The sequence below is a fragment of the Patiria miniata genome, unplaced genomic scaffold, assembly GCF_015706575.1.
Source record: "Patiria miniata isolate m_02_andy unplaced genomic scaffold, ASM1570657v1 HiC_scaffold_20, whole genome shotgun sequence".
Lineage (NCBI taxonomy): Eukaryota > Metazoa > Echinodermata > Asteroidea > Valvatida > Asterinidae > Patiria > Patiria miniata.
In genome coordinates, this window is record NW_024037059.1 from 20,147,458 (window position 1) to 20,159,752 (window position 12,295).

A 12,295-nucleotide genomic window follows, 5' to 3' on the forward strand; every position below is an offset into this window, starting at 1 on the left:
CTTTCCCTAAGATTGCAGGCAAAAAATGAAAATCCTTTGGATGTAGTCCAAGTTATTTTTCACTTAGAAAGCCCAACAGACGTGCTGGTTGCCGTTCGCCGCAACGGCATCATGTACATGTATCAGTGACCCTAGAAAAGTTAACCAATCACAATATCACGCACTCTCCTTGACATGGATATTTATCACACAGTGTCGAAGACACATTTATTTTCCCTTACACAAATTTTCCTTATATTAAAAATTATCCCAACGATTAAATTGGAGAACACACGTACTAGTTGATAAAAAATGGGCACATAGAGGTGGATTTCGAACCACAAGTCTTGCGATCCATGATGAGGATGAGATTGCAAGTGATGATAATGCATTTCAGTCCTTGAAGGTTGGAGGGGGACAATATTTCCGAAGAAGGCTTAGGATTACTTACGACTTTTGACGATATTGTTTTCGGTGTATTCTTTCATGTGCAATTCTTGTGTGTTGGTCCCATGCTGCAGTGTCGCACCCAAGGGGGGGGGGGGGGGGAGCTCGGGGAGCATGAGCCCCCCCCCCCAAAAAAAGGTTAAAATAAAAAATATTAGTAATTTTTTTTTGAAGTCCCACGATTCAACCTCGTCCCCATTGCTTACTTTATTTCCAACCTCGTTTCCAATAGTAAGCCCTGCATAGGAAACTTTCTCCCTGTATCCTGATTCGATACCGCAAGTTGCTAGTAATGGATTTTTACCATGTAGTTGGTGTTGTTATATCCAACGTGCATTGAGTGTTTTCACGATCATTGTAATTAAAACATCCACGCCTTCTCAAAAATACTCATTTCCTTTACAGTCTATTTTATTAATCTGAAATGTGATACTGCAAATTGGCGGGCTAGATCGTAACATTTTAACTTTAAAACAAAATTGTGTTTTCATGACTTACGGCGCGACGAATTGATGTTGTTTTTACCCCCGAAACCGCATACAAAAACAAACGCTAATGTAACGCACGTGTAGGTACCAGACTATTCCTCATTTGCATACGTGTTCAAAAATCTTGCACATGCAAATGATCCAATACCAGGGTGAGAGAGCAGGTAGTGGTGGGCACGTACCCCTTACAGAAATGTCCCATGTAATTCCCATGGAAAATTTTCCCATGCGACCCCATGGGAATTGCATGGTGAATTGGACACCATGTAGCATGGGATTTTTCCAATTGGCTTTTTCCCATGGGAAATTTTGTATGGGCTTTTTCCCATGTATGGTTTCCTTTCATTTCTCAAAAAAATTATTGCTCCATGGTATTTTTCATTAACAACTTCCTATACATTTTAACCCTGTGTGTTAAGTGCTATTCACCAAATATAAAGCACTTCACAGAACTCCGATGGGGGTTATTCCACGCATTAGGAGTGGCTTGTGCACTCTATGACTAAAGTCCACATTATTGCTCCCATACCACTTGTCAAGTTGTACCATATTATCACAGTGTTCCCAATTTATTTTCTCATAAATGTTTCGAACCATAATAATAAATGAATCAATATTATCCAAAGTTTGAATGACACATTGTCCACATAAAAAATACTGTATGCATCATTTAACTTCACTTATCAACAGAAAAATTCAAAAATATGCAATTACAACACTCGTTATTGTAAGAGATTCTCACAAAAATGTCCCATGGTGGTCCCATGGTGTCCCATGGTGTTCCCATGGTGTTCCCATGGTGTCCCATGGTGTTTATCTCATTGTGTTCAATTGGTGAACATCCACAGGAGTTTCCCATGGTCAGCTTAACAAATAGAATTCTTGATAACCTCTATGGCCACAAGGGAAATATTTTTAATTGAATTCAAATTTACAGCTAGGCAAATAAGTAATTAAATCAAAGAAAGGTTTGCCTATAACTTGGGAGTGCAATTGGGTCTATGATGGTTTTTCATGGCAAATGCATGTTCTCCAGTATAACCCGGCAGTGTCCCCGTGCTGCCTTTTAAATCTCCATGGTGTTCCCATTGTATCCATAATTTATATCACCCACATTATGGTGTTCCCATGGCGTCCGAATCCTCATGGTGTACCCATGTGTCTAAAATCCCCATATCCTCATGGTGTACCCATGTGTCTAAAATCCCCATGATGTTCCCATGGTGTCCAGTAAATCCCCATGGTGTTCCCATGGTGACATACAATCCCAATGGTGTTCCCATGGTGTCCATAAAATCCCCATGGTGTTCCCATGGTGTCCATAAAATCGCCATGGGGTTCCCATGGTGTTCCCATGGTGTCCATAAATTCCCATGATGTTCCCATGGTGTTCATTAATTCCACATGGTGTTCCCATGATGTCCATAAAATCCCCATGGTGTTCCCATGGTGTCCGTAAAATCCCCATGCTGTTCCCATGGAGCTCATAAAATCCCCATGGTGTTCCCATGGAGCTCGTAAAATCCCCATGGTGTTCCCATGTTGTCCATGCAATCTCCATGGTGTTCCCATGGGTTTCCCATGATGATCATTTTAACTTACATGGTGTTCTTGATGACCCCATGGGTTTCCCATGGGGTCCCATGGGAATCCCATGGGAATCCCATGGGATGCTCATGGGACATTTCTGTAAGGGACTGCTCGACACCCTGGGGACGAGGTTGCCCACGATTGGACCTTGGTGATAATGTGGCCTATTTTCGAGTAGTATAATAGTGGTGTAAGTGGCGCCACCAACGTCAAAATAGTCCGCCCTAAAACAAAACCCCAATTTTTTTCTGCGGCCAAAAATTGTGAGCAAAATTGTTTGACAAAACTTTACCTTCTAAAAATGTTGAACAAAAAATTGTGAGCCCCCCCTCCCAAAGCCATATCCTGGGTGCGCCACTGCCATGCTGCATTATCATACTCGGATGAATGTTGTTCACACGAGGTATGGCAAGATTGCCACACCCATAGAAATCGCAACAACACCAGACACAAACCAAAAGGCATAAAGCCAGGAAAAGGCATAAAGCCAGGATTGCGTGCAACTAATCTTTAATTGATCAAAACACACTTGTTCAATGTACATGATGTCCTTATGCTTCTGTTCCAACTCCGATCGACTCACAGTATACAAATATTGAGTGGCTCAGCGTGGAATGGGAGGAATATTATCGCAAGGTAAAATCTGGACTTTTCCATTTCACGAGGCGAAGCCGAGTGAACTGGAAAAGACCAGATTTTACCGAGCGATGATATTCCTCCCATTTCACAATTTAAAGCCACTCAATATTTGTTTTATATAACTGACAAATAGATCCTTGTCATTTGATATATTTGAACTTTTGTTTTCAATACAAAACTGAAGGAAAATCTATTTCTCTCTTCCAAATCACCCTTCACGAAAATGTTTGAACCTAACGCTATAGCGCTGGCGCTTTGGAACAATACGCGCTACGCGCAACGCTGAACGCGCACACCAACATTCATTTTGCACACAAATACCGCGTCATGATCCTAACTGTTGAATAGACCGCTTGCAGACGCGTTCGATAATCGACGCGCGAAGGCGCGCGACGCCATGTTGTGGGACAGGCGTATATCAATTCACGCACATTTTGTCCCATAACATGGCGTCGCTCTCCTTAGCGCGTCAATTATCGAACGCGTCTGCAAGCGGTCTATAGTATTTCCCATTCCCCATGGGCGGATAGTACTTTTTGAGCCGCGGCGTGAATGGGAGCGATAACGAATGTCATGTGATGTGAGTTCCACCAATCAAATGACTAGGATCTGTATGTCAGTTATATTATACAAATATTCAATGCTTCGAGTGGTGTAGTAAAACTAGTCTCCCGAGGTGATCCATGTACCATTCTATTTTCCCGAGGCGAAGCCGAGGGAAAATAGAATGGTCCATGGATCACTGAGGGAGGCTAGTTTTACTTCACCACGAGATAAAGCATTCAATACATGTATTTGTTTTATAACACTTCACCCACAGATTCTGCTTGATTGTAATATTTTACATTATTTAAATCTGAACACAGTTGAAATAAACTTCAATTTCAATACAAAATTGGTGGAAAATGTATTTCTCTCTTAAAAACTACCCCTTCACGAAATGTTTGAACCAAAGTCTGCGGCGCGCTCTCTTTGGAATAATACGCGCTACGCACAACGCGCAACGCGCACACCAGCATGCTTTGCACACAAATACCGCGCCGTGGAAATAGTACTTTGGTTGCTAATGGTATAGTACTTTGGTTGCTATGCGCATAGTACTTTTGGCCGTGCACAGAAAGATAGCAAAATTAGAAAGTAACATGTGACTCGCTCTCGGCCAATCAAGACACAGAATTATCTGTGGGTGAGGTGTTATAAAAGTAATTTTGAAACCCTCCGATGCAAAAAAACTTTCCGAGGTTCTACCGTTGAGAATATCTTAGCATCAGCAAAGGCACCAGTGGTACAGCCTGCACGCTGCCTATCAGTAGAAAGGCTGCTGTGTAACTTCCGGTCAAGTCGTAAACCAAACCTTAAAACAGAGACAGAAGGTAAAATTGAAATCGGAAAGTCTCGTAGAATGGTTTGACATTGTTGATCTTTTATGCTATTGCATGGTGTGATGCACATTGCCAGTGATGCCACACAAGTAACACCATGAATTAAAGTACTTCCTAATAATTATTGCTTGTACGTTGAAACTACATACTAGACTACTGCAGTGAAGAAAGTCGCGTAAGGAAACGACACTCATTTATTAGGCTTATACGTACCAGGCAGAAATCCCAAAGCCACTAATAATAGCGTCACCTTTAGCGCGATCCAGCCAAAAGCACCCGCCAATAGCTCGACACCAAGAACCTGCTTGACGAGAACATCCGTCTGGCAGGACAAGACCCCATCACTGAACAAAATCAGCACCGCTGACGTCATCATTGGCCAATAAGAAGTCAGCAAAGAGGAGGCAAGGTACGAGACGGAACTCATAACGAGGCAAACGGCAACCAGAGTCCACGAGGACATCACTCCGCGGTCGGTGATCAGTCCCTGACTGATTTTACCAAACAGGTTCGCAATGCCTGCGATGGTCACGAAAGACCCCGCCTCCTCCAAAGTGAACCCGTTGGACTGCGCCTGGGACACGAAATACACAATCCACATGAGGTACGCGTAGATCGTGCAGCAAGATATGACGGCCAACAACCAGTAGCGCGCATTGATAAGTAGTTCCACCTCGAAGTTCTTAGAGACGAACTTCCTCAGCGAACCACAGTGAGAACGGAGAGTGCTCTCATGTGCTGATGACGAATTAGTGTGTTCGGTCTGGGGGAGCGTTTGGTATGCGTTTGACTGATCGAGCTCAGGCTGCCTCGTTGCTACCATAACGGCGCCACTCGCAACAAAATGCATGGTGATGGCTCCGACTAGTAACATGGTTCCTCTCCAGCCGTAGGTGTCTAAGAAAAGCTGGACCAGGGGCGCGAAGACGATCAGTCCCACGGAGAAGCCGGTCCGTGCGATGCCATTGGCTGTGGCGTAGTTCTTGGTAAAACAACGTCCGACAGCCTCCTTTGCAACGACATTAGATATACCTATGGCAGTACCTTCAAAGATATAATATAAAAAAGTATACATCAAAGACAAGTTTTGGCAATGTGTGTAGTTTTCCTCATCTGTTGTGAAGACATGGGTCCCCTACTTGATCTACGTTAATTGTAAAACTAACTAGAAACTAATATCTCACATATACAAATGTCTTATTGTAACCCCGATATATGTACATTGCTTTATACATAGGTTTTCCTGCACATTTAGAAACTGAATTCATTCCAATTCATAAACGGTTAACTTCAATTTCGTCTCCAAAAGACTGGAACGCGTTTGTCGTTGGTCTTTCCAATTGATCAATTTGAACATTAATCTATTCGATGTCAAATTTCAATGGAATTTGTCTCACCTGATGACCATGTACATAATGTAAGGATTGAATTCGTCTTTGTTCAATCGATTTCAAGAAATGTTCGATCAAATTCATCAGACAATGCGCACGCTGGTATACCATACACAGACGTATTTGGCATAGTGTATTGCAAGACAATAAATTGTAGGTTTAACAACCAATCCAAAGAACAAGAAGAAGAACTGAATGACTGTTTCCGAAGATGTGAAAATATGAATGCAGTTTGCTTTTCATAATAAATAATAATAGGCCTACTTATTTCTTGGGTGAAATGGAAAATACGCAATTTCATTTGCCTGTGTATACCCTATTTCTTTCAGTTGTTGACGCATAAAATTGTCTACGAACTAAACAAATATTGAAAAAGATTACAATTTTGCATAGTAATTGTTACATGAAAAATGATTATTTAGGTTTAAAGACCAACGTTACACGGAGAATAACAGACACAAACAAGTCAGGTGTGTTTACAAACACAAATGCCCCGCAACCGTGACTGTTTCCATGACATAACACCACTCTAACATCAACTTACATGTACCTTGGTCAAATGGAACGTTCATTGACAGCATTAGTGTCTTCTGTAGGTTTTATATGAATTAATCCCTAATCCCTATGATCTCAGAATAAATACAAGATTTCTATTGTTTTAGCCACTGTGACCTTGACCCTTGACCTTCGACCCCCCAATGCAATAGGCTCCTTAGGATTGCCAAGGACAATCCACAAACCAAATTTGAAGTTCATATGTAAAGTATATCTCAAGTTATCACGCTGACAAAATTTCTTTTGTTTTTGCCACTGTGACCTTGACCCTTGACCTTTTGGCCCCAAATGCAAAAGGCTTCTTAGGATTGCCAAGGACAATCCACAAACCAAATTTGAAGTTCATATGTAAAGTATATCTCCAGTTATCGCGCTGACAAAATTTCTATTGTTTCAGCCACTGTGACCTTGACCCTTGACCTTTCGGCCCCAAATGCAATAGGCTTCTTAGGATTACCAAGAACAATACACAAACCAAATTTGAAGTTCATATGTAAAGTATTTCTCAAGTTATCGCGCTGACAAAATTTCTTTTGTTTTAGTCACTGTGACCTTGACCCTTTACCTTTCGGCCCCAAATGCAAAAGGCTTCTTAGAATTGCCAAGGACAATCCACAAACCAAATTTGAAGTTCAAATGTAAAGTATTTCTCAAGTTATCGCGCTGACAAAGTTTCTATTGTTTCAGCCACTGTGACCTTGACCCTTGACCTTTCGGCCCCAAATGCAAAAGGCTTCTTAGGATTACCAAGGACAATCCACAAACCAAATTTGAAGTTCATATGTTAAGTATTTCTCAAGTTATCGCGCTGACAAGATTTGTCCGGACACACACACCCACACACACACCCACCCACCCACCCACACACCCACCCACCCACGGAAGGACAAGGCGGAAACAGTATGCCCCTTCGGCTTCGCCGCGGGGCATAAAAAAGTAAATATGTAGAAATGAACAGATGAAAACGTAAAAATACGGAGGATGGCCTACAATTATGAGATGAATTTGAATGAAATTTATATAACATTGATTGCAAAATGACGGAATTGATTCACCTATCGCACGTTCAGCAATTGCAGACGACGAAATTAAATTGTCTTTCACGAAAAAAGTATGGCGAAAATGAGCGACCAAAGACGAAATTAAAAATGATGTATGCAGGATCATGAATTTTCAAGACGAAATACGAAAATTAAACAAAGCGCGTTCAGAGCGATTCTCAATTTCAGACGAAAATGATTGACCGATTTTCAGAAGTTATTGAACATTTCAGGAAATTGGCCGGGAAAACCTACATTAAACAAATACGATGGACATATTATTTAACATTTTAATTAACATTAGATTGATAAGATCAATGATGACTGGAAAGAAGCTGGAGTATCTCTGCGATAGAATCTGTTTGCTACGAGTGTTAAATTAATCGGGAAAACCAATACATTTCATGTGGAAATTCAATGAAGTTGAAATCGTTGTTTTTCAATGTTTTTGAATACAACCTGCCAGTAACGTGTACAGCAACGCCAGTTGCAGAGAGTTCTCGACGAACGATCCGGCAATGACCGCTGCACTCATCATCACGCCACACGTCATCATGACGTAACCAGCCCCAAAGCGCCTGCTCACTAATCCTCCGAAAGGAGCTGTGGAGACGTACAATATTTGATTTTGAGTTGATCAAAGGATGGAACATTCTTGTTTCTAGATGCAAATGGAGTTGGATAACAATTAAGTGGGATAACAGTTAAGTAGGATACCATACAGTGAAAATTATGTTTGGCTATATTGCGTTTTGGGCACAATGATGATGTCTGTAGTAAATTAAAAGTAATATTATCAACTTGTCATAATAGTAAATTATGTTGTGACCAGACAACCGAAGAAATAATAATGATCGTGCAGTTTACTCTCCGCACGTATATCAGTTCACACAATTTCAACATTTTATGTGTATTTAATTTTAAAATAATGACTGTAAAATAGAATGAAAATGGTATTGCTGAAGGGACCCATTTGAAACTGATGCATGGAGAAAATTAAAATCATAATTATATTTTTAAAGTATCATATTCACATGTAGTCTGGGTTGGTTTACAACCAACGATTATTACATTTAAAAAGTGGCTTACAGTCATGCAGATGAGTAATTGATATACGCATGAAAACGCTCAGTCAATTTTAATACATTACAACAGCCATGCATGCGCTTCTTCGCAACGCCATAAATATAATACACACAGTTGAATTAAATTGCAGTTTAGAAAAATACTGTCAGTGTTACCTACTAATCCACTTGTTGCGGTTGTCAGTGACGCTATCCAGCCGATAATCCACATTTGGGAGGTCAGTTGGATTTGCAAAGTCGGCAGCATTATCCCGAGACCTTTGGTAATGCCGGTCACCATGAGGTTTCTGGTCCAGAGCGCGAGGACCGCTACCCAGCCGGGTCTTCCGCCGTCCGGCCCCTCCAGACTGTTGCTCACCGCCCCGCTCATAGTTCGGGGACTATTTTGGTGAAGGAACAGTGTGCGCGGTGGTTGCCTTTCTTGCTCAAAGGTTTTAGAAGGGGTACCGGGTGGGCATGGACATGATATATACATAACACATCTCGCAGTTATGTGACACCGCCATCACGTGAATATTATGTATGGAAATAACTTATGGGTGAGATAGTCCTACATCTAAATTGCCATGGGAGATTCAATAAGCGACATGTACGTGTACACCGTATGCAGCCTCAATAAATAGCGAACACCAGAAAATGCAAACCACCCATTGTCAAATTCCATTGAAGTAATTGAATCCGTGCTTAAACGCGGCTGTCAAGGCCGGTTGCACACTAGCCTTGTTCAATGCGGTCTCTCGGCTTTTTGTCGAAGGGAGATAATCGGGCCCTAGCACCCACAATCAACGCGGTTACGTGCGTGGATCACCGACCCTTGTCCGTGCGTGTACCACCGACCCTTGTCCGTACGAACGGTTCGGTACTAACACAACCAGCAAGCACACACACGTGAGTACGGACTGTACGCATGGTGTAATAAGACAGTAAATGTAGGCCTACTATGTTCTGCGTGTGGGTGTACGTACGTACGTGTGGGGGATATACGCGCCGCGTGGCCTGTCGAACGACCGCCTTGTTGGGTCTGCAACTTCCGGGTTTAATGTCTTTCTTTACTTTTTCGTCCAGTTTTGGAAAAAAATGGGCGGGCTTCAGGTATGCGGGTATGCCATGATGATTATGTAGGTTCGTCTTGGACCAATCACATGAAACAACCTTCCCAATAGTATGATTAATTCATTTTTAAGCTGACCAATCGTAAGCTTCACAAGAATATTGTGACGTCGCGCGGCATGCATAATGCATTAGTCATCATGGCGTCTTCCATGTCATTTTAGCGAGAGCGAAATGTTCGTCACTTTTTCAACAATTTGACATTAATTCGAGTTTTTCGGCTCGTGTAATGAATCCATTTGAGTGGACATTTACGCGGACTAGCTCATGCATGTACATGTACTTGTACATGTACATGTACATGTACTGTGTGTGCATGGCTGTTGTACGAGTACGTGTGTGATGTACGTGCGTACGTACATGTACATTGTACATGTACAAGCATAGCCTTGCTGTATGGTACAAGTTACTTTCTCACTAGCAGCGTACGGGCATCGATATGTGCACGCAATTATGCCTTGCCAAGTTGATTAGGGATTTTGTTATCGGCGATTTTTTTTTTTATCGGCGAATCGATAAGCCCGCAACGCCTTGGTCAAGGCTAGTTGCACACGCACACTGAGGCCAAGTTCGCGCAAGGACTATAGTTGACCCGAACTCTGTCTAGTCAACGGTGGTTGACTACGCTAGTCGACTATTTGGAACCAGCCTACTGGGGGTTGGTTGCTTCGCTGGTAACCAATAGCCGGTCACATTCATAACGCAAGCAGAGAGCCAGGATCCAGAAGTTTTGCGATGACATTTTGACCAGCGTTTGACCAGAGACGTTCACACATTCCGTTTTTTCTATTATGTCTGAGCCTTTTTGACTCTAGTTCTGCTTCGTACCAATACAGCCTTTGCTGCTCTGGCCAGTGGCGTAACAACTCCCCCCACCCAGCGGATGTCCGTGCCCCCCCCCCCCCGCTTAAAAAAAAATCTGCTAGATTTAACAAAAATGTGCTAAATCACCTTTTATTACTACACGAAATACATTATAAATATTCATACTCAAATGCAAATGTTATAAAAATGTCCTTATTTTATAACCAAAACAAGAATCATAAAATTTCCTTCAAAAAAAGTTTAATTTGATTTTTTTTTTAATTTGCACATGTCTAGCCTGTCTTGCAATGGTCTAAATTACTTTACTGTGTACTAATACACGTCAGGAAAAAAAAACAAAAAACTGAAGCTCTTTTTCAACATTAATCAGCTATAAGCCTATTTTTTTTCCAAATCTGCCATATTTTTCTGTCAGATCACCAATTTTACAGAAAATCAGCGAGAAATCCGCTGAAAAATTCATTCGGCTAAATTTTCTGTCAAACTCGTTTTTTTCCCCCGAAAATTCTGTCAAATTTAGTCGAGATTGGCTCACCCTGCGAACTTTCGTCCCCCAATAAAAAAAATGACCTTGCTAAGCCTCTGGCTCTTACAGTGAGAGTTGTTTGTGTGTGCATCCGGCCGTGACGTGACTCCGGCACGTTTTTGACTAGAGGTTTCCAAGATCATATTTCAATGGCATTCGACAATAGGTGGTTAGTATTTCCTGATATTCGCTATTGAGGCTGCATGTATTGATACACATGTCGCTGAATAGGCCTGCAACTAGCGCTCAGTAGGCCTAGGGCTAGCCCCATAAATGTGGCCAATTTACTGGACTACCTCCGTAAACATAGGCCACACTTCCACATGTATAGAAACGTGTCGAACTTTGTCAAATTTTGATTTTCACATTTAGGCTTAGTTTGTAGGTTTTTCTTGCTTTAGAAGCATACTCACCCTCTTTAACAGTTGCTGGAGCGCGCACCTTTAATGTTTACTATCCAATGACTGTATGGAATGTGGTTTCTACAAAATGTAATTTGAGCCACCCGACCCTCACAACCAGCCCATTCACCCCTGATTTACCTCTGGCATGTCTGGAGTATCTCTCAGGCCCCAAACAGCCGTTAAAACCACAGACATAACCCCATTTGACATTCCATTTTGGTCACAGGGGTGATCGAAATAATCCCAATGTATATAGTGCATTTGTACACAAGCCTATGTAAATGTGCACAAGCACACAGGGTTTTCCCGCCAATTTTCAACCCCTCCAGTAGGATCACAAGACTGACACCCCCTCTGAAGGAGGTACTATGGTCCATACTACCCCCGGGTGTGTTTACCACGTGGCCAGGACAATATAAAACATAAAAATGTGTAGAGTCAATATTCCCTCCTGAATATGCTAATCAGAAAGTGCTGCCTTTTTTGCGAAGATCAAGATGCCTCAAACTTTTTACGCGACCGATAGGCATTCGGGCTATTTCGCAAACATGTATTATCTTCAAATCAGCAACGGCTTGTTTCATCCACTTTTTTTCAAAACAAATACAGGCAAACTTACGGAAACACTCATCATCCTAGTAATCTATCGATGATGATCTACCACCGGGATATATAGATGAATGATTTGTTATGGGCATGGTGCATTTTCATATATGGCAGACAAACGTCGCCTGCACCGTCGCGCAAACGTGCGATGCGCTTGGCAGCAATAGGATCTTTTAGACGTAATTATATAGGGCCTACTGTTTAAGCTTGTACTGTACTTGCTAAGGC

The 12,295-nt window shown here is 41.9% G+C and overlaps 2 protein-coding genes across 2 annotated transcripts in view; both read right to left on the reverse strand.

Annotated features, from left to right (window-relative positions):
• Positions 1–11,590, reverse strand: part of LOC119728151 (LARGE xylosyl- and glucuronyltransferase 1-like) — a 31,797-nt gene extending 20,207 nt beyond the window's left edge. The window contains exon 1 of the mRNA XM_038200224.1: positions 11,471–11,590. The gene's annotated coding sequence lies outside the window, so the exon portion shown is untranslated. The remainder of the gene's footprint in view (positions 1–11,470) is intronic.
• LOC119728152 (monocarboxylate transporter 12-like) lies at positions 4,233–9,333 on the reverse strand. The gene is made up of 4 exons (XM_038200225.1): positions 8,753–9,333; positions 7,971–8,114; positions 4,739–5,569; positions 4,233–4,497 (listed from the first exon to the last, which is right to left on the reverse strand). The coding sequence occupies exons 1-4, from the start codon at positions 9,069–9,071 to the stop codon at positions 4,388–4,390; spliced, it is 1,404 nt and encodes a 467-aa protein (XP_038056153.1). The 5' UTR covers positions 9,072–9,333; the 3' UTR covers positions 4,233–4,387.
• Positions 11,591–12,295: the final 705 nt, after the last annotated feature.